This window comes from Macrosteles quadrilineatus, unplaced genomic scaffold (genome assembly GCF_028750875.1).
Source record: "Macrosteles quadrilineatus isolate MER2022 unplaced genomic scaffold, UCM_ALF_1.0 Scaffold_18__1_contigs__length_3160703, whole genome shotgun sequence".
Lineage (NCBI taxonomy): Eukaryota > Metazoa > Arthropoda > Insecta > Hemiptera > Cicadellidae > Macrosteles > Macrosteles quadrilineatus.
Window position 1 is genome coordinate 281,349 of NW_026542611.1, and position 27,554 is coordinate 308,902.

Genomic DNA, 27,554 nt, shown 5'->3' on the forward strand with positions numbered 1-27,554 from the left:
TATTTTTTCGATAAACCCACTCGTTTAGGAGTTACAGCCTATGGAAAAAAGACTTCCGGTGTACATTTTACATCATATAGCTCCTAAACAAGTAGGCTTATGCCTTATGCCTCTTTAGCGAGAATGCGAAGAGTAAATAAGTCAAATAAGTCTTAAAATTGCATCCACATTCCAAAAAGACCATAAAATTAGTTAAAAATATTAATTCTATTATTTCAAAAATGGCGACAAACTTGAAAAGTGGAAAACTGTGCATTTTATGGTCTTTGTGGAATGTGGATGCAACTTTTTATTCTGTGTTCGCTGGTATTAACAGGAAAAAGTTGGATCAACAATTAAAATTGTCAACTGATCAGCTGATTAGTTGACGTTCGAAGCATTACAATTTTACTTCTTTTCTCTCAATCCTTGAACCTCATTGGTTCGTTGCACTGAGCTATAAATTCTAACTGGAGGTAGCACTGAATGTCAAAGATGCGTGTCGCCAGCCGCCATGTTTGCGTGAGGTGTGAGTTATAAAGAAGCCATGTTATTGGATAAAAAAAAACTCACTGCTATACCAACCTAGTTATAGAAGCCATGTTATTGCTATGATAAGAAAACTCGCTGCTATACCAACCTAACAAAATCAGCGACACGCTTTCGACAGACTTCTGCCATGGCAGTGCTACCTCCAGTTATAATTTTAGCTCAGTGGTTCGTTGCCTGTGTTGTTATGAGAAAAACTATGCTGTTATGAAAGTAAAAAGCTGTTAAGTGAAACTTTTCAATTCTAAGAACTGAACTGAAATGGCTACTTAAAAAACTGTCGTATTTAAAACGGTAGTAGGTAATAGTATATTTCATTACTAGGACCGAAAGTGGCATTTTCCGTCGCGCGCTCAAGTTTTTTTGTGAGGCGAATCCGAACACAGGGAACCCCAATTTCACCTGCGAGGCGAAGCCGAGTATGTGAGAGCTATTTTCACGTACGAGGCGAAGCCGAGGTCGGGAATAATGGAGCAAGTGCCGGATAATAACTTTCGGTTCGAGTTATGAACGATACTTTTCATCACGACGCAAAAATACACAAACACAGATTAGCAGACCTCAGTAATATTACAACTATTCTATTTCTCAATTAATTTGATTGAACATCAAAATAAAATAAAATCTTCTAAAAGAAAACCTACGTATATTTCTCAATAAATTTTGTTTGAACATGAAAATAAAAGAATAAAACATCTTTTAACAATACATACAGCTGATTCAAATAATTAAATACCGTAACAAAACACTAGCGCGCGTAGTGAATAAATGGAGAACTAATTGAGAGCGAGGGAAAGTAAATGTAGATCGAGGGAAAATCAGCTGATCGATTTTCCCTCGCCCTAAATTTGAGCTTGCGAAATGATTACTTTCATTGATGTCAGCTGTTATCGAAAATAGTTACTTTCGTTACGGAGTGATGAAAAAACATTTTGGTGAATGTTCCATATTAGTCCAGTCAATGAATGCTCAAAAAGGGGGTGTAGAGGACATGGAGAGGGGGAATTTTTTTTTTCTGCGGGAATGTGTTCGGGGTAGTTAGAAGATAAAAATACCAAAAGTCCCCGCCCCTGGCCCTGCTGCTTCAGCCGTGCGAGGGGGGAAAAGACCCCATTTTTTAGTTTTTTACTTCTACACTGAAAACCGTGCATCGTACGGAAAAAATGTAAATTATAAAAAGAAAGATGATGAAATTCTCTACAAGAATGAACATATTCATTTCTTCCGTATATGCATTGGTTTAAAAGATATTCTCAAAATAACATAACAATTCTTAAATAAATTGATTTTTCACGCGTTTTTTGTCAAATAAGTTTATATAATCATTAGCCTGTTGTTGTTTCACATCAATCATGATAGAAAACAGGATTTTGAACACTAACCTATATAATATAATATATCAATCGTATATATTGTGTTAAAAATAGTTTATATAAATTTAAATAAGTTATGTATATTTGTCATGGAAAAAAGTAATTTTGGCATAATTATTACACTAAAAATTAAAAAGATTATGTTTGTAGCTATATTTGTCCAGGTTTATTTATATCAATTACAGAAACCAAGACTTAACACTATTGTTCATGGTCTCTCCATAATCCAATTCTTGTTCATTAGACTCAATATCTGCTATCGATGTGAGAGTGCAGTGTATATATTCTTCATCATACTCATTAATCCGAATTGGCATTCTATTTAAACGGTCCCCTTAGCAGTTCTGGCATAACGGCCAACGAGGAACATTTAATGGACATTTCATTGCATGTACATCTTTCATTGCTACAATCTTTAGTATATTTGCAAAAAACAAGCCCAACATTTCTCGTGGGTTAGGTGGTTCATTGGTTAAAACTGGGAATATATTACCTTTTTTGCGCTCCCAATCCCACATTTCTGAGGGTGGTTGGTTTTCCAAACAGAATTGTCCTTGATTAAATGATACAAATGATGAAATGTCATATATTTCTAAACTGACAGCAATGTTTGAAAATCACCCACTCTTACCTGAAACTCAAGACATCATGTCAACAGCATCTGGGGTTGTATGAGATGAATCCGTTAACTGTTACGATGCTGTATTACGTAGTCTGCAAGTAATTAATCAAATTGTAATCATTTGCAGACAACAAGCTGTCTCGGGAAAGTATGGCTCTCCCTTTGTCCTCTGTGAGTTCAACCATCGATATCAATGATTAAAACGTTGCAGCAAAACCTTTGATTCTGTTTCAAAGTATAAGTTAAAAAAGTTATCAAGATTTAAAGGATTGTTAACGATTTGAACTTGCTCCATTTCCCTTTATTTAATGAGAGTGGTATGAGTAAAGACCAAAAATGCCTGCACTGTTCAAGTTCTTTGGAACCAACCAACAACAGTTTTAACGACTTTTAATTTGGTTATCGATGGGGTATTTCTCACGCATAAGGTTATATGGCAAAGGTGATGTTCAGTGTCTGCGATATGTGATGGATACGTGAGGTACGTGGATACCTATTACCTTGTAAGGTAATGCATTGTTGTTTTTGACGGATATAGCAATTCAGAAAACAGCACGAAGATGGCAGACCAATAAAGACGCTACAGATTGAAAAAGTCAGTAGCAGTGGCAGTCCCAGGATTTAATTTCCGGGGGTGGGGGGGGCTTCCAAAATGTGGAATTTTAAACACAATAACGTATTTTTATATGCATTTGAGCTCTAAAATATCTTCAAGCTAATAGTGTTTATGTTATTTATGTTATGTTAGTTATGTTAGCTAATAAAATATTTCGGAGAGGACATATACCTCCCCCCCCCAAAGGGACCGCCACTGGTCAGTGGATACTCATTTAAACAGAGACACCGAAATTATAGTAACCAGGAACAGTTAATCCCTTATCCAAGTTTTTTGCAAATGTACTAAAGATTATAACAGTGCCAGATGTGCGATTTGTACATGCAAAAAATGTCCAATAACTAAGGGAACGTTTTACATGAAAAGCCCATTCTGATGAATGAGGAAGATGAAGAATATATAGGCCTACACCGACTTCTCACTTCGATAGCCAATATTGAGTATAATCAACAGGAATTGAATGATGGAGATGTCCTAGATGGTGGTTTTCAGTTCCAGATGGCACCAGTTTTTGGGACAGAAGTCGGACCCTCTCGTCCCAAGTGAGCCAGACCATGAACAATAGTATTAAGTCTTGGTTTCGGTAATTGATATAAATAAACCTGGACAAATATAGCTACAAACATAATCTTTTTAATTTTTAGTGTAATAATTATGCCAAAACTACTTGTTTCCATGACAAATATACATAACATATTTAAATTTATTTAAACTATTTTTAACACAATATATACGATTGATATATTATATTATATAGGTTAGTGTTCAAAATCCTGTTTTCTATCTTGATTGATGTGAAACAACAACAGGCTAATGGATTATATAAACTTATTTGACAAAAAACGCGTGAAAAATCAATTTATTTAAGAATTTTTATATTATTTTGAGAATATCTTTTAAACCAATGCATATACGGAAGAAATGAATATGTTCATTCTTGTAGAGAATTTCATCATCTTTCTTTTTATAATTTAAATTTTTTCCATACGATGCACGGTTTGCAGTGTAGAAGTAAAAAACTAAAAAATGGGGTCTTTCCCCCCCTCCCCCCGCTGAAGCAGCAGGGCCAAGGGCGGGGACTTTTGGTATTTTTATCTTCTAACTACCCCGAACACATTCCCGCAGAAAAAAAATGTTCCCCTCTCCATGTCCTCTACAATCCCTTTATTGACTGGACTATATAGGTAATACGCGTATGCGAAAAAATCTCTCATGGCCTCATGGCAAAAATAATACGATCCTGATGAAATTTGTAAAAACGTGTCGTGTAAACCTACAACGAATGAGTCCGCGAACCAACACAATTGGAATACGCGAAAATGAGTTTATGAGGGTAATAAGAATAAGGTAAAGATTTTTACATGGGCATAATGAGTGAATTTCCAAACAAAATTTAAAATGTTAACCAATTGCAAATAGCTTATGTATGGCATGCAGGATAAGGAATTTTGTATATATTTTATGTATTTCTGTAATTGACGTAACCAATGCATAACTTATGTAAATCTAGATAAATAAATTACTTATGACTTTAGAGTAAAATACCCCCGCCGCAGTAAACCTGCAGACTAAGCGAATTTCCATTTGCCTAACTGGATTTACACTAAAATGTCTCCTTTAAAATATCTCATTTATTCCCTATTTAAATAACATTAGTTTAACGAGTACTTAAGTTTGCTGCAACAGGGAGAGTAAAAAGGTATTTGTTGTAAAATGTAATTGTTTAGTATGAAATGAATGCATTTTCCAAATTTTATCAAAATATGTTCATAAACAAGCAAACTACAACAGTTTACTTATTCTCCATAAGAATAACATAGGAATTTAAAATTTACAGATTTTTGGAGTTTTCTCTGTAACCATTAGGCACATAACAACGCTTCAATATACTAAATTATTTGTTTTTTTAAGCTCTACATAATGGTTTGGAAAGAAATTGCTAAATTTTAAGTTTTTAGGGTCAACAATGGGAAAAACCTATTTTTACCCCATAAACCCCTGTTCCCATAGTCCGATCATGCTGGTTCGCAAACTCGTTCGAATAAACGTGGGTTTACACGTTTGTACCAAATTTCATCAAAATCGGATGATTTTTGCTCGAGTTATCGCGCTATTGGACACATATATAAATATAAATATAAACGTTTATATTTATATGTGTGTCCAATAGCGTGATATATATATATATATATATGAATTTAAACAGATGGTGTTTTTGGTCTCTAGGGACCTCAAAACAAAAAAGTAAATCGGTCCCGGGTCCAGGTCTTACGATGAGTACTACGGTAATAGCTTATTCCCTATATGGGAAATTCGCTAAAAAAGAAATAATTTAGTTTATTGTTGCATGCCTACCGGTTGAGGATGTATAAGAAGTTCCCAAGTTATTCTTAAGGATAATAACAAAACTTTTTTAGTTTTCTTGTTCTTGGATTTTACTTAATCAAATTTGGTAATCTTTGTTTATTTCATTTTATTTAACAAAGAAATAATCTGACATTTTTAAGAAAATACGAGCTGCTATAAGCAGGTTTTGTTCGTGGTATGTCTATATAGTAACCGAGCTTCACAACGGGAGGAGAACGTGGTTAGAGTTGCAAGTTTAAATATCTAGGCCTGTTATGGATCTAAGATTAAAAACTTCATTTTAACACCTAACCTTGTGTGTAATAAAATTCTTTACATCTTACTACACAGAAACAGGTACTTTTCCTATTCCATCCATAGGATGGGAAGTTACCCTTTGCCATGCCTAAACACGGAAAAGTAACGTAATGTACTTTTACGCCACACTACATTATTTTGACGAACTTCCCACGCAAGGATTTAGTCCAGAAAACAGCTGTTTGCCGCCAGCTTATTCAATTGGGGTTTCATTGCGTACTGTACTACTATACTGTAATGAGTGTTACCGGACACCAATCAGCTGATTATACTGTATTTAGGTGGCAATGAATGGTTATAAACAAAAACGTAATGAGTAGTGATTTTTAGTCCTTTAGTTGGTGGGAATATATAAGGATTTGTACAGATTTATTAGTATGGCGTAAACTAACGTACGTAACTCGTCCAAAATGTGTGTACCGGACTCGTATGGTAATCCCGTACTCGACTTCGTCTCGCACGAGAACGACCACACTCGTCCGGTAAACACACTTATTTTCAGGACTAGTAACGTAATATACTATTACAGTGTACTTAGTCAGCTGTTGAAATAAACAGCTAATTTCAGCGGCCTATTTTATTTTCAGAAAAAAAAATCTAATTTATGTTCTGTCCTAAATAAATTGTGTCGCACGAAAATCCCGCACTCGGCTACGCCTTCTATAAAACACCTTACCGCTTACCTGGCTAGTAACCTAATACAGTAGGCATATACTATTTCTTTATACCTACTGCATTTAGATAAGGTGTTTAAGTTTCTTAAGCAGCCATTACAGTTTACAGGTGGTTCTGATGTGTGTTTGTAAACACTGTAACAACTCTATGATTTATTTTAAATACCCCCCACAGCAAACCTGCAGACTAAACGAATTTCCATTTGCTTGATTGGATTTACACTATCTCCTTAAAATATCACAATATTATTCCCTATTTCAATATAGCATTAGTTTAACAAGTACTTAGGTATGTTGTAACAGGGAGGGTTTTAAAGGTTTTTTTTTTAAATATTATTACATGTAGGTAGTTTAGTATGAAATAAATGCATTTTCAAATTTTGATCAAAAGATGTTCATAAACAAGCTAACTACAACAGTTTACTTATTCTCCATAAGAATATCATTGGGATTTTAAATTTAAAACGGTTTGAGTTTTCTCCGTAACCATTAGGCGCATAATAATGCTTCAATATACCGGTACTAACTAATTTGTTATTAAGCTCTACAAAATAGTTTGGAAAGAAATTATTGCAAAATTTTATGTTGTCATTGCTTTTTGTGGATCGCCATATTGGCAATGGAAAGGTTAACAAAAGAATCAAAGCATCTGCAGTTTGTTTAGGCAAATTAACGCAGTTTTTTAATTTCCTCATTTCCGGTGTAAGTTGCTGATACAAATGTACTACAACTCATTTAATATTTCAAAGTGTAACAATGAACAACGTAAATTTGTTATTTGGATTAATCTGTTTTAACACTATGCTAGCAAGTTAAATGAAAAAACTATGTACACCCCTACTATGTCATTATATATTTCAAATAAATGTATGATTGAAAAAACTTTGATGGATACCATAATCATCCTCTAGCAAAGTTTGGCCTAGGTAGCAAGTTTTAACTACCTTCTTACACGAAAAAAACAGTTAATAAATCATAATACAAGTGCGACAAATAAATGTCAAATTATTTTAAGCCTTCAAACGGCAGAACACATATTATATACACAAGATAGTTGAGATAGCATTGACAAATTTGAAGGAGACTGCAAGCTGCAAGCGCCGTGAATAGAAGTCGTCCGGAGTTAAAAAAAAGAACGACTCTCATTATACTCAACCGATCTGTTCAGCAAGAGCTGTTCACCTTCAATTTGAATCTCCCGCTCTTTGTCGATCTGTTTTGCTTGTCGACATTTTGCGTGTCGATAAAGTGGGAAAATTTACACAACCGTCCCACATAACAGACATCCCACATAACCGACATCCCACTTTACAGACATCCCATATTACCGACACTGTCGACATTTTGAGTTGTCGACAAAGTGGGACTATTTCAGTGTCGATCTTTTGGGATGTCGATAAACTGGGACCCCACGTCCACTCGCCATCTCGCAGACGTGTAGAAAGACGTCGGCGAGTGCACTTTTAGTCGTTCACACGATGCTTTTTCCACTCGCTCAGTAGCTGGCTAGAACCAAATCCTCCAACATCTTTGAGGGGTCGCCGGATTTCTACCCCCGGATATTTACCCCCATGAAAAAACGCCTACGTCATTTTGACGTCACGAGGGGCGGGGCTTATACATGGTCGAGAAACAGCCCGCGACTGGAAATCTACCCCCGGACATCTACCCCCAGACATCTACCCCCGGACATCTACCCCCGGAAATCTACCCCCAGTGGTCAGCTCTGCCACGTATCGGCCAATATTCATTGTTGTAATTGATTTTATTAATTGTTTTATGTAAATCAACGTCTCTTCGGTTAATCATTACCCTCTAATATCTAGTATTAAGCATGTGATATGTCATTGCCTTGTTTAACATTACTGTATCTATCTTCCTAATAAAATAAGTTGTAACAGCCCTTTTTCACCCGAACTACTTCACTGATATTTATGATTGAGGTCTAATTTTAAATCTTAAGATTCAGCTCAACGCAAAATGGTATTTAAAACCATATGTTGATAAAGGGCTTCAAAAGTGTGACCCTTAAGCATTTGATTCATTTCCAGACAGTGATTTAAATGGTTGACAAACTTTCACATACAGTAACAGCTAACAGCGCATGCATGAGCGCGGATCGGAAGTGTTTATCACAAAAGATTGACCAATACGATTTTAATACTATTTAAAGGTTCTTCCAAAAGAAGAGAAACCGGTTAACATTGTAATAATAACTGTTATGACGTAGACCTACGGTATGGGAAATATTTTATTCATTGAATGATCAACCATATTTTGTAACTAACGCAATAGTCATTATTGCTTTTACACTTATTACTCATCAAAAGAGCTAAATGCTCAAAATTTGTATTACTTCAATCTATTTATCGCAGTTGTAAAATGAATTAGCATAAGCCTTGAAAGTAACCGTCAGTGTCGACGGGTTTAACCTAATTCTGTTCTGTATACTACCTTAAAATGCCTCATTTTAACATTTTTGAATAATTGTCTTATTTTAGGTATTTAAGAGAAAATACTTTAAAATCCTTTCTTAGTACGTATCTAAAATCTTAGAAACTAAATTTTTTTACTACTAGGTGATATGAAAAATTTACCATTATACACCTGACTTTTTATTGATCCTCTTTCTCAATTTAACAGTTTACAACTGAATTGTCTTATTTTAGGTATTTAAGAGAAAATACTTTAAATCCTTTCTTAGTACGCATTTAAATCTTAGAAACTATTTTTTTTACTAGATGATATGAAAAATTTACCATTATACACCTGACTTTTATTGATCCTCTTTCTCAATTTAACAGTTTACAACTGAGTTTTGTTTTACTAAACAATTATTCCTACTAGGCCTGCATTGAATAAACCGGAAGGTCACCGCGAGTGGACAAGCTCCGTGTGAACGAATACAAACAAGCAGACTCGCCAACTCGCCGGGTTCTTAAACACGCTGGCGAGTAGCGTGTAAACTCGCACCGTGTGAACGAGGCTTTAGTTGAGTTGACACCGAGCCAGTAACTTAGTTTGTACACTTTACAAATCAAACTAATAAGAGTTAATGACAAACGTCTTTGTGTTCAATAATTTCAATAACGAAAATTCAGATGTTTTCCTTTATTTTTGTTGGTACACAACTACACAAGCCTTGATTAGCAATATTTAACACATAAATATTTCACTACATGTGCATTCTTCTGAGTACGGCACTCGTTTCGGACTTGAAGGAGGAGACACTGCGGCCAAAGAAGTTGACGTCTCCGCTGATGCTGTTCCCTGTGCGCATCAAGCGAGGTACCGGACAGTGCTGAATGTAAGAGGTGGAGTAGTGATCTCTTTTAAACAATTGTTGATGTCTGGAATGACGAGGGACGTGGAAGTCAATCTTTCCCAGCAGCTCAGGACAGTCCAATGAGCCATTTACTAGCTTGAAGAGGAATACTGCGTCCATCAACTCTCTTCGAAGTAGCAACGGCGGGAGGCCAAGAAGCTGACGAATCTCGTTGATTTCAACTTCAGTGTAGCGAAAACCCATCTTGACTCCGATCAATCTAAGAAAACGGTTTTGGACTTTTTCTAGTTCATTAACCAATCCCAGTTGGTAAGGGGACCACACAGTTGAGTTGAATTCCAGAATTGAGCGGACGAGAGTCATATAGAGAGATTTAATGGTGGTAAGAGAAAATGGTCCTCTGGTGGCTCTGAAGATGAAACCGAGAACGGAGTAGGCCTTGGAGCAGATGCGAGATATGTGAGCGCCAGGGCGAAGGTTGTATGTGAAGAAAACACCCAAGTCGCGGACCTCTTTGACAGACTGCAGAACTTGAAGACCAATATGGTAATTGAAACAGTTCATCTGTGAAGAGCGTGTGAACTGCATGACCACACACTTATTCTCATTCAGGTCCATAGAGTTGATTCGACACCAATGAATAACATTGTCAAGGTTTCTCTGAAGGCGAGCGTTGTCATCCTTTGAGGAAATCTCACAAAAGAGTTTCAGGTCATCTGCAAAGAGGAGAAACCTAACGTCCAGAATATCTGCGATGTCATTTATAAAGATGTTAAATAAAAAAGGGCCAAGCAGAGACCCTTGAGGAACGCTAGAAGTGACACTAAACGGATCCGATAAGGCCAACGAGTGCCTTACCACCAAGGAGCGATTGGTCAGATAAGATTTGATGAAATTGAGAAGTGCACCGGTCACACCGTATGCCTCCAACTTGACAAGAAGATGTTTATGACTTACTCGGTCAAAAGCCTTCGAGTAATCAAGGTAAATGCAGTCAACATGCAGTCCCTTCCCAAATGCCGAAACAATGTAGTCTTCAAAGAGAATTAGATTGGTCGAGGTGGATCTGCTCTTCCTGAAACCATGTTGTTGAGTGGCTATGTGTTTCCCCAGTTCGAAGTTTAGTCCTTCAAGTACCAGGCTTTCAAATATTTTGCCGATGATGGGAAGGAGGACAACCGGGCGGTAGTTTGAGACATCACTGCGGTCACCTGACTTGAAAATTGGGACTATGATGCCTGATTTCAAATACGAAGGAAAAATGCCAGAAGAAAAGAAGCAATTGAAAAAAATAGTTAGGATGGGAGCAAGAACTGGGCTGCACTGCTTTATAACTTGCGGAGGAATTCCATCAGGGCCGGCAGCTTTCGAAACATCGACCCGGCTGCACTTTCCTTCAACATCCAGGGCGGAAAATTTCCATGAAGAAAAGGATTCTTCAGTCTTACTATCAAAAGTAGAAGGTTCGTTTTGGGGAGTTTTGAAGATTGAGGAGAAGAAGCTGGCAAATAGGTTTGCAACCCTGACAGGGTCCTCAGAGATGTCATCGTTGAGTTTGTACATCTGAGGGGATTGATTTGAATCTTTTCTCAACGCACCGACAAACCCCCACAGGGCCCTGGGGTTAGAGGAGAGAGAACTATCCACTTTTCTGATGTAATTATTATAACATGACGCTGAGAGTTCCTTGCAAATTCGTCTCAATCTACGAAATTCTACCAGTAGATTCGGGTCCATTGACATCTTGTAGCGTTTATGCACTGACTTTTTACGAATTACTAAATGGATTAGATCGGTAGAAAACCAGCGAGGGAATCTTCTTGGGCCGATCTTCATTGGGGGGCAATTTGCTTCCAACACATGACGAAAGTCTTGGCAGAACGAAGTAAATATCATGTCGACATTACAGGGGTTTACCAGAGGATAATTTTGATATGATAACCAATCGAAGACAGCTTCTACGTTGCAACGTCTAAGATTAGGGACGAATATAGGCTGCTCCTTCTTCTGAGACGGGAAAAGAATTTCCATTGACAGGGGTGGATGATGATCTTCAGGAAATATGATATTTTCTGAAGCAAGTGAAACTTGAGTGTCGTGGTTAGTTGTGAATATTAGATCCAAAATAACGTTTCTTGAATTCATTATAAAGTTTCTCTGAGCTAGGTTATGTAGTTGGCACATGTTCATGAGGCACTGAGAGTTAGAGTTGAAATGGGAGTTAGTTGGATTTGACCAATCCGACCCAGGCTGGTTGAAATCCCCTGTGAGGACTACCTTGTCATAATTTGCTGAAGATATGGCCTCGTCTAATGCGTTAGTGTACAATTGGTAAGTGGCTAGATTTGATGCAGGAGGTATATAAGCAGCCCCCAGAAGTAAAAGTCTAGAAGGAAAGTTCACTGAGACGAAGACACATTCGATGTTGGGAAATGAGGTATGTATAAGACGGGAATTATAATGTTTGTGTACAGCAACTAGAACGCCTCCATGAGATAGTTTAGTGCTTGTCTCGAGGGACCTATCTTTTATGTAGGTTGAAAAACAGTCCAGGCCAAGTTCTGAAGATGCAATATCAGAAGATAAATTAGTATCAATAAATTTTATAATGTCATAAATAGAGGATGAAACATTTTTCCTAAGAGCACAGAGCAGTCAGTTTAGAGCGCAGGCCGTTTACATTCTGGGAGTAGAGAAGAGCAGCACATTTGCCGCTGAGATGATCTAGTTTTTTGGAGTAGACTTAACAATGGTGGGAATACCGTTTATGTATTTGATTGTGAGATCGGCTTCACCTCCCTTTGCTCGATTTTCAAGATCCAAAGGACGGACAGATTTTATCCAAATCTTCTTTATTGAATTTACTTAGAAGCAATTTAGGTTGCTCAGGGCCAGAGAAGATTACCTTCATAGGGCGGATTTTATCCTTCAGGGTACGCCCAACACGATAACACTTAAAATCAGAAGGAATATCAGGTGCAAAAAAAGATAACAGTCTTTTAAATACTGATATATCTTTTTCCATTCGGGCCTCAGCTGTTCCAGATGCATTTTCAGGAAAGTTATAAATCATTAGATTGTTAGCACGTCTAGCGCGATCGTTGATCTCTGCAATGGTTTCCTCTGGAGTAGACTTTGATGAAGGCCCCTTCTGCTCAACCACCGCCATTCTCGCATCCAAGTTGGTGAGACGACCTTCCACTGTTGACACACGGGTTTCCAGAGAAGATAAGTTGGCGGAGATGGACGACAATTTAGTCTGCAATCGATCCAACTTTGATGGTACCTCCAACATGCAAGTTTCAGAGCGGAGGCAGTTCCATGTGAGCTTAGAGTTATTACAAACCAGCTACCTTTTGATTACAAGGCGAGTACAGCAGTAAGCTGACATAAAAACTTTTACTCATACCAGTAAAACTCATACCAGTCGTTGTCGTCGTCGTCGTCGTCGTCGTCGTCTTGTAATTGTCAAATTAGTAGTCACTAAACCATTCACTACATTAAAGAGTTTTCTTAGCAGAGTCTTGTCCTTATTTAAGTCAGTCACTAACCAATAGCCTACATGCCTGTTAACTTAATTCTCTAAGCATTAAATGATCATGGTAGACTAAATAGGTTATCAGTTAGATGTCCACAGTGAAGCCTAGCCTAGGCCCTCTCTGATACTACCTTGTCTGGACAAAGATTTAGAGAAACTAACTATGTAATGCTTCTATAGGCTATGTCTAACCCACGAATACAGTACTAACTTAACTTAGAACAGGAACAGGCCAATGATAGGCTTTAAACGAACAGACACGATATGGATCATAAACTTAATGTCTATGATAATGCTGTAAAGTTAAGACAATAGGCCAGTAGCACGAATACTTTCGTGAGGGTCATTTTGTTTTTCAATTATTGCTTTAAAAAATACATTTAAATTTATCTGCGTTCAACTTTATGAAGGGAATAATTGACGCAATTTTTATGCCTGTTACTTTCAGATCTATGTTGGCTATATTTATAAAGACAAATGCCTAGATCAAACTACAAAATAGGCTTACTTAATAAGTTAATAAATACGTGGGCAATTTGACAATAAGATTAAAACGGAAATCTGAGCTGATTCTTTAATCTGTAGTTTTTAGTTTTTGTTACCAAAATCAAACTTACGTATTGTTTCTGATAAAACTCGATTCTTCAAATGATTTACAGAAATAATAATTAACTTAGCATATTTTGTGTCTACTGTACAATAGTACAAGTGGAACAACAGACTACTTGATTACACATTACACAACTGTACTTAACTTACTTGTCTGGTCTGCATTCTGCAAGTGCAAAGTGTATTAAAAGTGCGTGTCGGCTGTCGGCGTCGGCTGCTTCCAATCCAAACAAAATGTAAACAACACAGTCACGTGACACAGCACCACTTGCGACGTTGCCAGTTCGATGGCCGCGGCCTGTAGTTAAAGGCGGCCGTGTTAAAGGCGGCCGTAGTCGCTGTCAAGGCACCACCACGCACGGCCACCTTTAACTACAGGCCTCAGCCTGGTAGAGTTGGCAACGTCGCAAGTGGTGTTGTTTAGTGACAGACGTCTCATAAGATAACATGGCAAACAGGAAACAGGTGACATCATTTAATTAACTCACACTTTATTGATTCAAATTAAAGTTTATGAACATCAATTTATTAAATTATTGAAAATAAAACATACAGAATTGAAAACCGAAACAATATGAATTAAAAATCTAGATCTGTAGGTGAGTGAAAATTTTGAAACGTACGTTTTTATGTCCCTGGCCTTTTACTCCGTAGATACTGAATATGTAGTTTATCATTATGTGTTTTAATATTTTTTTGGGACGGGGGCAACATGTTACACACAATTATTTGGCTTTAAATAGGTCCTGCATAATGTTTGCGGACGACACTACCGTAATTACACCATCTAATTCCAACACCCAAAAGGAAAAAAATAGGAAAAACACTTCAAACTTCAATAGCCACCTGCAACTCATTAGACCTTAAAATAAATCAACAAAAACAACAGTTTTAAACTTCACTTCTAACAGCCAGATACAGGAAGGAAATAATAAACGAAACGCTAAATTTCTCGGAATCACACTGGACAACCGACTAACATGGCACGACCATACTGAAAATCTGGACAATAAACTATCCCAAGCTGTATATGCCCTAAGGAGAATCAGGAAAATCACAAACAAAGAGATCTGCAAAATGGCATACCACGCTCTCTTCTCCTCACGCATTAGATATGGCATAATTGCATGGGGCTCTGCAAATGAAACCGACCTGAAAAAACTAGTACAACAGAAAAAAAGCAATCAGAATTCTGGAACAAGTTGATCGGGAAGAACACTGTAAACCTCTCTTTGTCAAAAACCAGATCCTCACCTTAACATCCTTATATCTTTACGAAACCATCCTCTTTATCAAATCAAACCCACCTCAACTCAGAATAACCTCAAAGTAAAATCAAACTTTAATCTAAACCAACATAGACTAACGAAAACCAGCAAAACACCAAATTACATGGGAATAAAATTATACAACATCTTACCCAACAAACATAAAGACATAAACTTGCTCTCTATCTTTAAAAAACAGCTGAAACAATACCTCATAAATCGACCTTATTACACAGTTACAGAATATCTAGAAGAACATAAATTTCCCACAAAATAACACTCATAATACAAATCATACATTCGGTCACACTGCAAAACTACACACAATCAAGAAGCTAGCAAGAAAAGATGAAAAAGAATTGACAATTCCCCAGTCTCCAAGGACTGCGGCGAAGACTTCGATGGTAAATGGTTCTAGGTATTGAAAGTCTCGAAACTTACGACCGTCACGTGTCCCTAGGGTACATTTTGCAACTTTCATGTTTTTTTTAGAATAATTATTCATGTCGAAATAGATAATGTCATATTTTGATTACATCAATAGTTTTTAAACTTACGAAAAAAGGTGTTTAATAGAATTTACTAATTTCCATATTTAACAAAAGTTTCTTTATTACTGAACTCAATCTGTGTACAACTTGTAAAAAATTCAAATGTAAACAATAACAATAATACAGTAACACAATATGACATCTAAATATATAAAAGGAAAAGCCCTCACTGACTGACTGGCTCACTCACTCACTCACTCATCACTAATTCTCCCACTTCCCATTTACATAGGAGGCTGAAATTCGGTACACCGATTCTTTGGGCATTAAATAGGAAAACTAAGTAGTTTTTATTCTGATCGGGCGTTCGGGCTCCGCCCCAGTGGCTCTGGAGTTTCCCATGTTAACCTTATGATTTTTTCGTATTTAAAAGGAATTTATTAACAGCTACTTCAATTAAACAATTTGGTTCTGTTCTATGATGTTCAATAGCGTTAAATTTACAAGGATTACCAACAGGGTGCAGCACTATTATTTTTTTTTAATTTACGACTACAGCCAATTTGCAACCAAAAGGTGAGTGAGCGTAGCGAACGAACTTCCACCTGGAAGCGAGTTAACGTAGCGAACGAGCTAACCTGAAGGCAAGTGAGCGGAGCGAACGAGCTCTAACCTAAAGGTGAGTGAGCGTAGCGAACGAACTTCAACCAGGGGCCTATTTCATAATAAACTACAAGTTACAAGTTACAACTTGTAACTTGTAATTTCCATTAGATTTGCATTGGGCGATCAGCTGATTTACTAATAATATTAGTTTGTAGTTTATTATGAAATAGGCCCCAGGACGTGATTGAGCCATACGAACGAGTTCACTTGTGAAGTTAAACGGGGCAAAGCCCGCGGGTGCAGCTAGTATGACTATAAACAGATCAAGGAATACTTTTAACCAAACATGCCCCTTTTCACAAATCTAATTTTTTTTTAGCTTTGACTATCCTGGTTCTGGTACGTTCAATGAAGGGTCGAATATACCACGAATTACGACGCAACTTTCTCCCATTTACTTCAACAATTTATGATCTGTTTCCCATCCCAGCACATCAACTATTATACCTTCTTCCCACTGAAGGTTGGAAATATATTGTTACATAAGAAGTTAAAGTTAAGTTTTTAATTTTTAAGAAAATGAAATCGTCACAGGCAGCGGCGACCTTGTAATCAATTAAGTGGAAGACTGGACTCACTGATAAGTTCCTGATAAGTTTCTTTGTACACTGGCCACATGTACTGGATAAAGTGGCCAGTTAATTTCCAAGCCAATTTTGTATCCATTGTGTGTTTTTATTGGAGGAAATAAATTCATTATTTCATTATTTAATTATTTCATTATTTCATATTCCTGATTAATACTTTTTGTCCCTTAATGAAAAAAACTGGCCTTCCCTAGTGCTGTTTTATTATACTGCATACCCTGGCCAAGTTTGATTGTCACATCTTTATCATCAATAATCTGTGGTTTAAGATTTGATGGCATTACAGGTAACTGTGTTCAGAACTCTACTTTGAAGTAGTTGCGAAGGAGAATAAGAATATTTATTTTCTTTTTGACAAATTACATGCATTTGGAATCGTCAGTTAAACAAGGCATAATGATCACAAGGCATTCACAAGGCAAATTCAATATCAATCAACATGCTTCTACAAGGTTACCAAGAATACCTAAGATTCGGAACTGGATATGCCGATGCTTGATGGCAAATCTATGCGTGCATACCTTCAATTTGAGACCTCAATCATGAAAATCGGTCGGGTGGAAGAGCCAAACGAACTCGGAAAAGAAAAACCAAGTTTTTTAATATATAAGATTCGCCCCTCCCCCCTTTTTTCTTTATACCGGAAGAAGCACACAGGGGATGGTAGGGGACTTTCAGGATATGGTCAAGGATATCATAAAGAACATCTGTGCCAAAATTCAGCTTATATCTCGCATTTTCGGGTTTCTATAATTTTTTACCTAGATTGACTGGGCTATAATGTCTTTTGTCATTTCAGTATGCTCTTAACTCCTTAAGAAAAATATGTTCACAAAATCTCAAGTCTGTTTGTTTCATGTTTGTTGTTATGGCATAAACATAAACAATACTATAGCTACTCAAAACTGAGAGTTAAAGGTGGCCGTGACCATAGCGCAAATAGAATAAACCACGATTACTAGAAAAATACCGGTATGGATCATAAACATAAACAAATGACGTTTTTGGCCCAAAAATAAACATTATTTAACATTACTTAAATGGAACTGCCAAAACATAAAAATGTTCAATGTTATTAGTATAGGATTCGGGCCAACAACGTCTTTGTTTATTTTTATGAAACTAAACCTTGTGTTGGTTGGTCTATGTCGACGACTAACGAACCTATCAAACCAAATTGCTGCAGATCGTGTTAAAAAAGTCTTGTGGAAAAAATACAATGAATTAAATCATTATAGTTCGGCCGCTTAGAAAGCGACCTCCTCCAGCATTGGTTTAGCATTAGCGCGCAGGTCGTTTTCTAAGCGGCCGAACTATAGTATTGTATCAAGTGAAAACTATTTTCGATACGATTTTAATATTCTACTAGTGTACCTGTTCCTCGAATTCGAGCAATTGCTAAGTATTACAGGCGTTATTTTAAAATGAACAACACTCATAATTTCTGATGACTAAGATTCAACTCAAAGATTATGGAAATACTCAAGATGTACATAGCAGATCGATATAATCAACATTTATTGTAAATATCTTATCATATTTCAAAATCTGGTCTTGTTTTTTAGTGTTTTCTACAAATAGCCTAACTCATAGCCGCATTAGGTTGTCCATAATAACGATTTTAAATATAAAAAAAAAACATTTTTTCTATTTCTTCTCGTTGGTGGGTTTCTATGACTTTCCTATGTTTCCATAGTTTGCAAATCGGCTCTTTCAATGATTACTAAGAAATGCAGCACAGTCAGTGTTAATTCAGTTTTCTTCTTAGTATATCAATTTATCCAGGCTCTTTTGCTTTTTATATTGTAATAATTACGCCAACCTAAATTCAAATACAGTATTAAATATTTCATTTCAACCAAGTAAGTAAATGTTTGTAGCAAACTGTTAAATTAGCAGACTTATTGACTGTTTACAATATTGACATATGCTCTTCTTCTCACTTTTAATTTCTGACATCAGCTGGAGTTTCATAACAATATTTGTAATCCCATGTTAATCTTATGGAGAAATACGAAACTTTAAAGGGCTCCAGGGCCTCACTCTCTAATTATTTCCCTAAAAAGAAAGTTTCCTGCACAACTTCACGTTACGCTCTTTCCAATGACACCAAAAACATGTCATTCGGTTCAGTAGTTTCGGAGGAGTAATTGTCACAAAAAACCTGCTTGCGTATTAAATAAGTATAAATAATATAGATTCAATAATCGTAGGCTTTAGCAGAACTGTTCCTATGGCAGTTGGCAACATTGTTCTAGTTCCACTGACCTTCTTTTTCTTTTCTTCAATTTCATCTTCTTTTCTTTGTTTCTTTGTTCTTTCTTTCTTTGTTCGACTTGACGCCGACGCCGACGGGGCCGACGCCCGACGTCCTACGCTTGCCGTTTACCGACCGCCACGCCTCACGCCACCGCCATCACTTATGACTCATGATTTTAGTGCTTTACTTTGTTTAGTTATCATGATAGGTTTATTCGTTTATTGCCATAGGGTAGTGAAATAGCCCACGTAACTTAGCCTAGTGTTCCATCGGATTTAGCTGCAGGATATTTTTAAAATTTAATTGTTGGTTGCGTAGCCTAGGCTTCTGGCTCTGGGAAGTGGGAATGTGTTGCAGGGATTTTCCCTCAACTCCGTATTAACCATTAAATGCTGCGAGGGGACTATGTCGTTTGTCAATTATGATTGGCCTACTCTAGGCCTAGGACACATTTTGTCAATGAATCTTTGGTTGCAGTTCCCTGGGCTTGGAACAGGCTTTCTTCACTCAGACAGCCAGGCCTACACTGATTTTTATTTTTCTTCATGACTGCTTCTTGGTGTTTTTTTGGTGGTTGAGGAACTTGTATTTATATTTATTTAGCGTAAACGACAGGTGATCCACTATTTGATGTGCTTTTTTAATGGTTACTTTCGGGCACTGAGACTAGCCTACAAGTAAGTTAGGCTTTCTTTTGTTCTGGTTACAAATAACAATTAGGCTACAATGTTATTTTGATTAAGTTAACTTAAGTAGGCCTAACTTATAGGACCTACTTTATTAGGTTCGTAGCCTAGGATAAAATGCAGTGTATCCAGGCTTAACCTAAAACGAGGCCTAGTAGGCCTACGGCGGCTGATTTTGTCAAGTTATCTGACATGGTTGGTCTAGCGATTAGATTGGCTCTGAAAAACCTTTTTGATATTGTGCATATTAGGGTGACAATATGCTTTTCTATATGGGCCTGCTTTTCATTTTAGTTCCTAAAATATTGTAGCAGACAGCTGACATGCGTATTTGTAAACAGCTTGGTTAACCTCGCATCGATGACTGATGTGTAAAAATCCGCAAATAATAGGGTCAAAGCTATTTAATATGTTACCAGAGAATTTAAAACTAATCCACAATGACAAAACTTTCTTGAAAAAACTAAAACAATAAGTTATTTGCTAAATAAACCATACTACAACCTAAATGAATTGTACGTAGATCACAGCATCTACAATAGACTAAACCATTAAACTGCTCACAACCTACACTAATACACAAATACACACATATATACACGTAACAAAAGAAGAATGACGATTCCCTGGTCTCAATGACTACGGTGAAGAGGACCTAGGTAAAGGTAAAGGTTAAGGTGTGTTTTATTACGTTTATCATTGTTGAGTTTTAAAAATCAAAAGTAGTGTAGTGATATACTTACGTGGTGCGTTATAAGAAGATTTAAGTGATTTTGAAGGGTTGGTTGATGATCCTGAAGAAGTAGGTAGTGATACTTAAAAAGTTATTGATGTAAATTATCAGCCATATTCCTAGCTATGGTTAGGCTATGCATTTTTAACTAAACGCTATGTACCGAAATTGTTTTTGGCCCATAACTTATTTATTTGCAAACCTACTTCCTTATATTATTATATTTTTGGAATCCTCATAAAATTCTGAACTTAGTGGCTATTTTAAAATATTTGTAGACCTATAACTTAAATTATAACAATTTATTGAGCGCAAACATACATTTTTTTCATTTATTTTATAATTTTTGAGAAATGTTAACCTCACAAAAATTGTTGAACATTTTTTTTTAACACTTACAAGTACACATCGGTCAATCTGACCGATGGGAATTTTTACGCTCTGATATTGGCAACACTGAATAGTTTTGGCGCCTACCGCTCACAATACCTTCCTCCCACCCCCTCACTGACATCCCGGCAAAATATCGATTAGTTTGGCCTTGAGCAGTGCCTAGTGTGGATGGTTTTTGTTTCGTCGGCCGGTCAGAATTACCGCGTGTGTTCTATACCGTTATCCTGCTGTCGGTCAAAGTGACCGTATGTGTCCTATAACGTAGACTGTACCTACTGACTCTCTATACTTATTTTATAGTGATTTAGTGACATTTTTCGAGGTGTCTAATCAGCATATGGACACTTTATTCTTTGTACATAATTGGTGATAGTTTGTTTTTATTTTTATATATTTCTCACGTTAAATGGACCGACCTGGGACAAGTAAGTCTTGTGGTACATCGTGGACAGTGGGTGATCCAGATTTTGATGACCGAGTACGGAGGTTGTTAGAGGAAGATGAAGACAATCCGGACGATCCAGATGAAGTGGATGATGTTGGCTCCGTGGTCGATGACTCAGACGCCGACCCTGACTACGTGATGTGTCAAAGTGAGGCAGACGAATCGAGTAGTTCGGACGAAGATGCAATGCTAGTGGACGACGTGGACGTGGGTGAGTCAAGTGTCATAATAAATGCTGTTGCTCCAGATGTTCCGCTTCCTAAATATTTCCTTGAAAGGATGAGGAAAAAGGAACAGGGCCCTCCAAATGGTTGGACCAGCAAACATCCTCCCCGAAATGTAAGGACTCCCGCCAGAAATATTCTTAGAGGAGGATTGCCTGGGATCACAGGGCCTGCACGAGCGTTAGGAGAGGCGTCCAATAAAACAGAGGTATGGCAACTGTTTTTTGATGCTGAGATTATTTCTAAAATCGTTACCAATACCAACATAAAGTTATTATCAGTTCGAGACAAAATCCCCCCTGGGCAAAGTAAAGCCAATTTTAGAAACACTAACAATGAAGAGGTGACTGCTCTAATTGGATTACTACTACTGTCTTCAATTCTAAAATCAAATGACGAAACTATGGAATCAATGTTTACGAGAGACGAGTTTAGTCGACCAATCTTTCGAGCTACCATGTCCCTAAATCGCTACAAAGCTCTTGTGGGTTCTTTGCGGTTTGACGATGCTCAAACCAGAGAGCAAAGAAAAACAATCGATAAAGCGGCAGCCATTTCAGAGATTTTTTATAAAATCATTAGCAATAGTCAGGCTGTGTATCGCCCTTCAGCATATGTTACAATTGACGAAATGCTAATTCCTTTTCGAGGTCGATGCAGTTTTCGGATGTACATGCCAAAAAAACCAAAAAAGTACGGTATCAAGGTAATGTGCTTAGCCGATGCCAAAACCTCCTACCTGTGCAATGCATATATTTACACAGGAAAAGGAAGTGATGGAGTTGGATTGACAGAAGCAGAAAAGAATCTTAGTATTCCAACTCAGTCAGTGGTTCGTTTGTGTAAAGTAATCGAGGGAACGAACAGAAATGTGACAGCAGACAATTGGTTTTCTTCTGTGGAGGGTGTAGACGAACTTCGCAAAAGGAAGCTTACATACGTCGGTACACTGAAAAAGAATAAACTCTGCATACCAGTTGAGTTCCTTCCAAATAATGATCGTCCTGTCATATCTACCCTGTATGGTTTCAGGAATGAATTAACACTTCTATCTTTTGTACCGAAAAAGAACAGAGCAGTTTGTCTGTTGTCGAGCATGCATCACACAATCGACACTAATGAAGAGAAAAATAAACCGGAGATAATCTGCTTCTACAACAGCACTAAAGCCGGTGTCGACCTCATCGACATGAAATGTGCCGTATACTCTTCAAGTAGAAAAACCAGAAGATGGCCACTAGCTGTTTTTTACAGACTCATAAACATTGCCAGTGTAAATTCCTTCATTGTGTACATGTCTTACACCCGAAAAACAAATGTAACACGCTTTGGTTTTATAAAGAGCCTTGCAAAAGAGTTGATCGTCCCTCATCTTCAAAAGAGGCTCACTGAAGTGGCTAATCTTCCAAGGGAATTGAAACAGGAAATCCAGAAGATACTAGGAAATGATGCTGCTCCCCAGATAGAAGGTGTTCCTGACGATCGTCTGGAGAAACGCAAAACTTGCCAGAAGTGTCCCGCTGGAAGTGACCGCAAAACACAACACAAGTGTATCAAGTGCAACCTCGCCATATGCGGACAATGTCAAAGAAGAGTGTGTACAGGGTGTGCTGAAGAATGTGTGTAGGTAACACTTCTTACTTACTTACTTACTTACTTCTTACTTCCGGTGTCCTCGCCACAATCGTTTGATCGGGGAGTCGTCAACTTTCTTCCTTTTTCAGGGTTTTCTGTGTTCAGGTTTCGTGTATTTATGTATTTATGTTTTATGTTTTGTGTATGCGTGCTCCTCTATGTATTCTTTTATTGAGTCGTACGGCCTTGCAGTTAGATACAATTTTAATTTTTTTTCAAAATTGGGTGTGTTTGATTTTAGGTGTTGGGGTAATTGATTGTAGAACATTGATCCAGAGTATGTGGGTGTGTTGTTTGTTTTTTGAAGTCTGTGTTGAGGTATGTCTATGTTTGTTTTACTTCTGGTGTTGTGGTTGTGCTGCGATTGTCTAACAGCCATGAGACTTTGGACATTTGCCAAATTTACAAGTGATATAGAGAAATTTGTAAATTTTTACAACAAACAATATTTGTTCTTAGGTAAAATGTTCAAAAATGTAATACGTATTTCACAAGTCATTTCTAATAAACTTTTATTTGTTAAATTAAATGTTTGTTTTACTTTGTATCACCTTACTATACATTTAAAACAAAAATAAGGCAAAAAAAACACAAAAATGCACAAAACGGTCAAAATGACCGGATGTGTTCTTTAACGTTATGAAAGATATGTGGTCTTGTAAGTGTTAATGTTTTATATGTTACATTGAAGCCCATAATTTTCCAAACAAAATGATATATAAAACAGTATAAGCCTACTTTACATTGTTTTTAAGTTTCCAAGATACATTTTAATAAAACCCTGCGATTGCGCAATTAAATGGGCGAACATTAAGACCAAAATTAGAGACACTTGGAGGGTTAACTCAGTTTGGCCTAATTTATACATCATGTATTATCAATTCAATTATCAATCATGAGAAACTTTATTAGGTAGGCCTAACTTATTTTCCTGAATATAGGCCTAAGTTAGCGATTTTGTTCAGTGTCTGGCGAGTTGTAATCTGTTGATTTATCATTATCATTTAAGTTAGCAATAGGGTAATTCCATATCAGTTCAACCAGGTCAACTCGCCCACCATCTCAGAATTTGATGAAACTTGGCTTGTTTGTTCTAACCATAGGCTAAAGATAAGTCACCATACCAAATTTTAACTCAATACCTCTTACCGTTTTCTTTTTATATAGCCTTTTAAAGTTTTTCATTTCTGCTAACCATCAGATGTCGCGGAATAAAACTCGCTTACTTTTAGAAAATAATTTATAACTTTTCTGTTTAGGCCTACTGAAGAATTTTCATGAAAATTCATGTAGGCCTACTTATTCTTTAAGACATGAGGATTCCAGAAAAAAATACTAATACCTCTTAGTTTAATGTAATAAGGCTGAAAAAAATGTCTTTTTTGCATCTATGAATTTTTAAAACGCGAAGTCATAGTTTAGCGTAAAATGGATTATCTAGGAAAGGTTATTAAATAAACACAAAAACCTTTTTTTACTAATAATCCTTATTAAATTAGCTATCAGATGCTGCAAAAAAATTCATGGGGTTGTAATACCTTCATTGTTTTTTCTTAAGCTTAATACAGTATCAAATTATGAATTTATTTTTTTTCCGTATGATTTACAGAACTGTAAGGATTTCAAGGAATTAAAATGCCCTAGACTTACACTATTACAAAGAACTTGTTAATGATTAATTATTACTAAATTAATATCATCATATTTTAACCCATAACTGTCTCAAGAACTTAAATTTAATATTTACTAACGCCATAATTAAAATTATGAACAATAATGTCTTGTACTTACATATATATTTCATTTATTTATATCTTAATTAAATTCAGTACCTATGTACAAATAATTTAATGGAGTTTTGAACATTTCTCTTCAATTGATCTCATAGGCCTACTGTACATTTTTCTGGGAATTTGTATGTTCTTACTGTAGCAGTGTCTGGTGGATCAACAATTGCCAGTACGTGCGGAATTGGTACAGGGCAAATGTCCTCGCGCTTTTAGGCCATTGAAATTATGGTGATGGCCCTGCAGGATGCATTAAAACTGTACTGTCACATCACAGCCTCCTTTATTAACTTCAGTTATGACTCCTAAGTACCATCGATCATCATATGTACAAGCCACGTAGCTTGATGGATTTAAATGTTTTTCTGCCACAACTGGTAACTTCTTCCCTCCAATCATGTTAGTAAGAACTCTCATCTTGACTCATTTCAACTACTGTGATGTGGTGATCAATGACATCACTAATGCAGTTTCTAGCAGACTTCAGCTAACGCATAATTCCTGTATCGGATTCATAAAAAGGCGATATGACCATGTTACTCCCTATTTTAACCTGCTTTCATTGATGAAGTTAAATGAACTTCAGGAATTTCACACCCTCCGTCTTCTACACTCCATTATCAATAGTAAAATTTCCAAGTATTTATCAGATAACTTCCATTTTATTTCTGACATCAGCACCCGTACCACTCGTAGAGGCTCTCACCTTTTATCTACACCAATTCAATAGTTTTTAATCAATCTTTCTTGGTATCAGCAATTTGAGTGTGGAATTCTCTTCCTGACCATATAAAACTCAGAAAAAACCGTGCGAGGTTTGGGGCAGAGATAAAATCTATTATATTGAACATCAGGCGTGAGTGAGTCTCTGGCGCTGGCGTGACGGGTTGTTGGCAGCTTGTGTGAATGGGATTTTTTAGGGTTACTAAATTGAATTTCTTCACAATTACTTTTTGAATATATAGGACTTTAGATTATTGATATAAGTGTTATATAAGTTACATGAAGTTATTATATAAGTTTTTTAACTGTTTTAGAGGCTAAGTGGTAGAGAGGAATTGCAAGTCCTAACTTCGACTCTTAAATATAAAGACATTTTTCATTTCATTTCATTTAACACTTGCAATATAATATTTTATGTTTCAAAGACCTGCCAATAAACAGTACAACAATAGAGTTTCATGTTAAGACTTGAAAAAAACCTGTTGCCACTTGCTCAGGAAGCTCAGGCTTCAAAGTGTGCTGACTAGGAAAGCCTGTTGCTACTTGCTCAGGAAGCTCATGCTTCAAAGTATGCTGACTATGAAAGCCTGATGCTACTTGCTCAGACAGCTCAAAGGCAGTATCTTATCATTCATATATTTTAAATTACTGCTGTAATATGAAATTAAGTTTTTGAAACAGTTAAGGGGTTGAAATATGACTAGATTAATTTAGCAATTAAAAACATTTTGTAGTAGTGTAAGTCTAGAGCATTTTAATTCCTTGAAACTCGTATAGTTCTGTAAATCGAACGGAAAATAAATAAATTCATAATTTGATTTTTAACTTGATAAAAAACTATGAATGTATTAAAACCTCATGAATTTTTTTGCAGCATATGATAGCTAGTTTAATAAGGATTATTAGTAAAAAAAGGTTTTTGTGTTTATCTAATACCCTTTTCTAGATAATCCATTTTACGCTAAACTAAGTCTTCGCGTTTAAAAAATTCATAGGTACAAAAAAGAATTTTTTTTAGCTTTATTACATTAAACTAAGAGGTATTAGTATTTTTTTCTGGAATCCTCATGTCTTAAAGAATAAGTACATGCATTTTTATGAAGATTCTTCAGTAAACAGAAAAGTTATAAATTATTTTCTAAAAGTAAGCGAGTTTTACTCCGCGACATCTGATGGTTAGCACTAGCGGAAACGAAAAACTTTAAAAGGCTATAAAAAGGAAAAGGTAAGAGGTATTGAGTTAAAATCTGGTATGGTGATTTATCTTTATGGTTAGAACAAACAAGCCAAGTTTCATCAAATTCTGAGATGGTGGGTGAGATAATAATTTTTCGTTGGTTGAATTGATGTGGAATGGCCCAATAGGCTAGGCCTATTACTTATCATTCTTATAACTGTTTCTTCACTTTATCTTTTTTGAGAGGTATATACAGTATTATTTCTCAACTTTTATTACATGCTCAACAATTTTCTCACTTCCCCTGAGAATATTCTTCAAAAAATGTTGCACACAAGTTAAATTATTTTGTAAAAAAAATTATCAATTTTGCCTTTTACATCGCCCCACTGAAGTTCAATTGAGGACCCAAAGGGGTATAACTTAAGTGACAAAAATTAAGTTTTGAGTAAATCGAGCTCAAAGTTGAGCCTTTACTGTAATTGCAATGATTTTTTTTAACATTTATCATCTTTGGCAGATTGTTAGATCTAGTCTTTGTTTACTTGTTTGAGTCAAAATTATTTAAA

General features: G+C 36.3%; 1 protein-coding gene across 1 annotated transcript; it reads left to right on the forward strand.

Annotated features, from left to right (window-relative positions):
- Window positions 1-21,400: 21,400 nt before the first annotated feature.
- Window positions 21,401-23,290, forward strand: LOC129005237 (piggyBac transposable element-derived protein 3-like). The gene has a single exon (XM_054434074.1). The coding sequence runs from the start codon at window positions 21,401-21,403 to the stop codon at window positions 23,288-23,290; it is 1,890 nt and encodes a 629-aa protein (XP_054290049.1).
- The last annotated feature ends 4,264 nt before the right edge of the window (window positions 23,291-27,554 follow it).

Bases quoted from the DNA above. Each gene is read 5' to 3' on its own strand.
- LOC129005237 (XM_054434074.1), top strand. From the start codon at position 21,401: ATGGACCGACCTGGGACAAGTAAGTCTTGTGGTACATCGTGGACAGTG.